This window comes from Aplysia californica, unplaced genomic scaffold (assembly GCF_000002075.1).
Source record: "Aplysia californica isolate F4 #8 unplaced genomic scaffold, AplCal3.0 scaffold00127, whole genome shotgun sequence".
In the NCBI taxonomy this organism is placed as follows: Eukaryota; Metazoa; Mollusca; class Gastropoda; order Aplysiida; family Aplysiidae; genus Aplysia; species Aplysia californica.
Window position 1 is genome coordinate 1,401,878 of NW_004797397.1, and position 777 is coordinate 1,402,654.

The 777-nt window shown below is 48.8% G+C and overlaps 1 protein-coding gene across 1 annotated transcript in view; it reads right to left on the minus strand.

The window, feature by feature from the left end:
* The window catches only part of LOC100533316 (glutamate receptor subunit protein GluR7), a gene marked incomplete at its 5' end in the record, with an annotated part of 26,137 nt that extends 26,042 nt beyond the window's left edge, over positions 1-95 (minus strand). Inside the window, 2 exon segments of the mRNA NM_001204614.1 lie at positions 66-89; positions 92-95. Of these exon segments, the coding sequence (NP_001191543.1) occupies positions 66-89; positions 92-95 (28 nt within the window).
* Positions 96-777: the final 682 nt, after the last annotated feature.

Here is a 777-nt window from a genome sequence, read left to right on the forward strand (position 1 = left end):
GTCTCCACCTCTCTTCCTCCCGTCCTCCTCCTCCCCCACCACCTCTCCTCCTCCTCCTCCTCCTCCTCCTCCTATTCCCCCTCCAAATCCGCCTCCTTCTAGAAATCAATATGTTTGTAAACTTTCCAAACATTGACAAGAAATATGGGGAGTGTCTAGCTGTAGCATTGTTAGCCTTTGCAATGAGTCCTCAAGCGTAACGTGATACATCATAGCCAGCTCAGAGCGCTGCTTCAAGCATTGTTTACTTTTAAGAAAAAAAGTATACAGAATGCAGCAAGTGTATAAGGACCGGTCTCTGTAAACCAATTGTTTCTATAGAATAACACCGAACATATATTTTTCATAATATGTTTATTATTTCTTCCTCATGCTCTTTCTCCTCCTCCTCCTCCTTCTCCTCCTCCTCCTCTTCTTCTTCCCCCTCTTCCTACTCCTGTTCCTCCTCCTTCTCCCCTCTTTTCCCCCTCCTTCTGTTTCTTCTCGTCATCTTCTGCCACGACTCCCCCCCTCCTCCTCCTCCCCAGCTTTCTCCTCCACCTTCTCCTCCTCCTTGCCCCCCTCCTGATTCTTCTCTTCTGTCTCCCCCTTCTCCCTTTTCTCATCCTCCTCCCCCTCTCTATCTTCCTCCACCGCCTCGTTCCCCTACTCCTTCTCCTCCTTTTCCTCCTCCTCCTCCTCCTTTTCCTCCTTCTCCTCCTCCTCCTCTTCCTCTACCTCCTCATTCCCCTACTCCTTCTCCTCCTTTTCCTCTCAACTGAAAAAAAATCGTAAAAA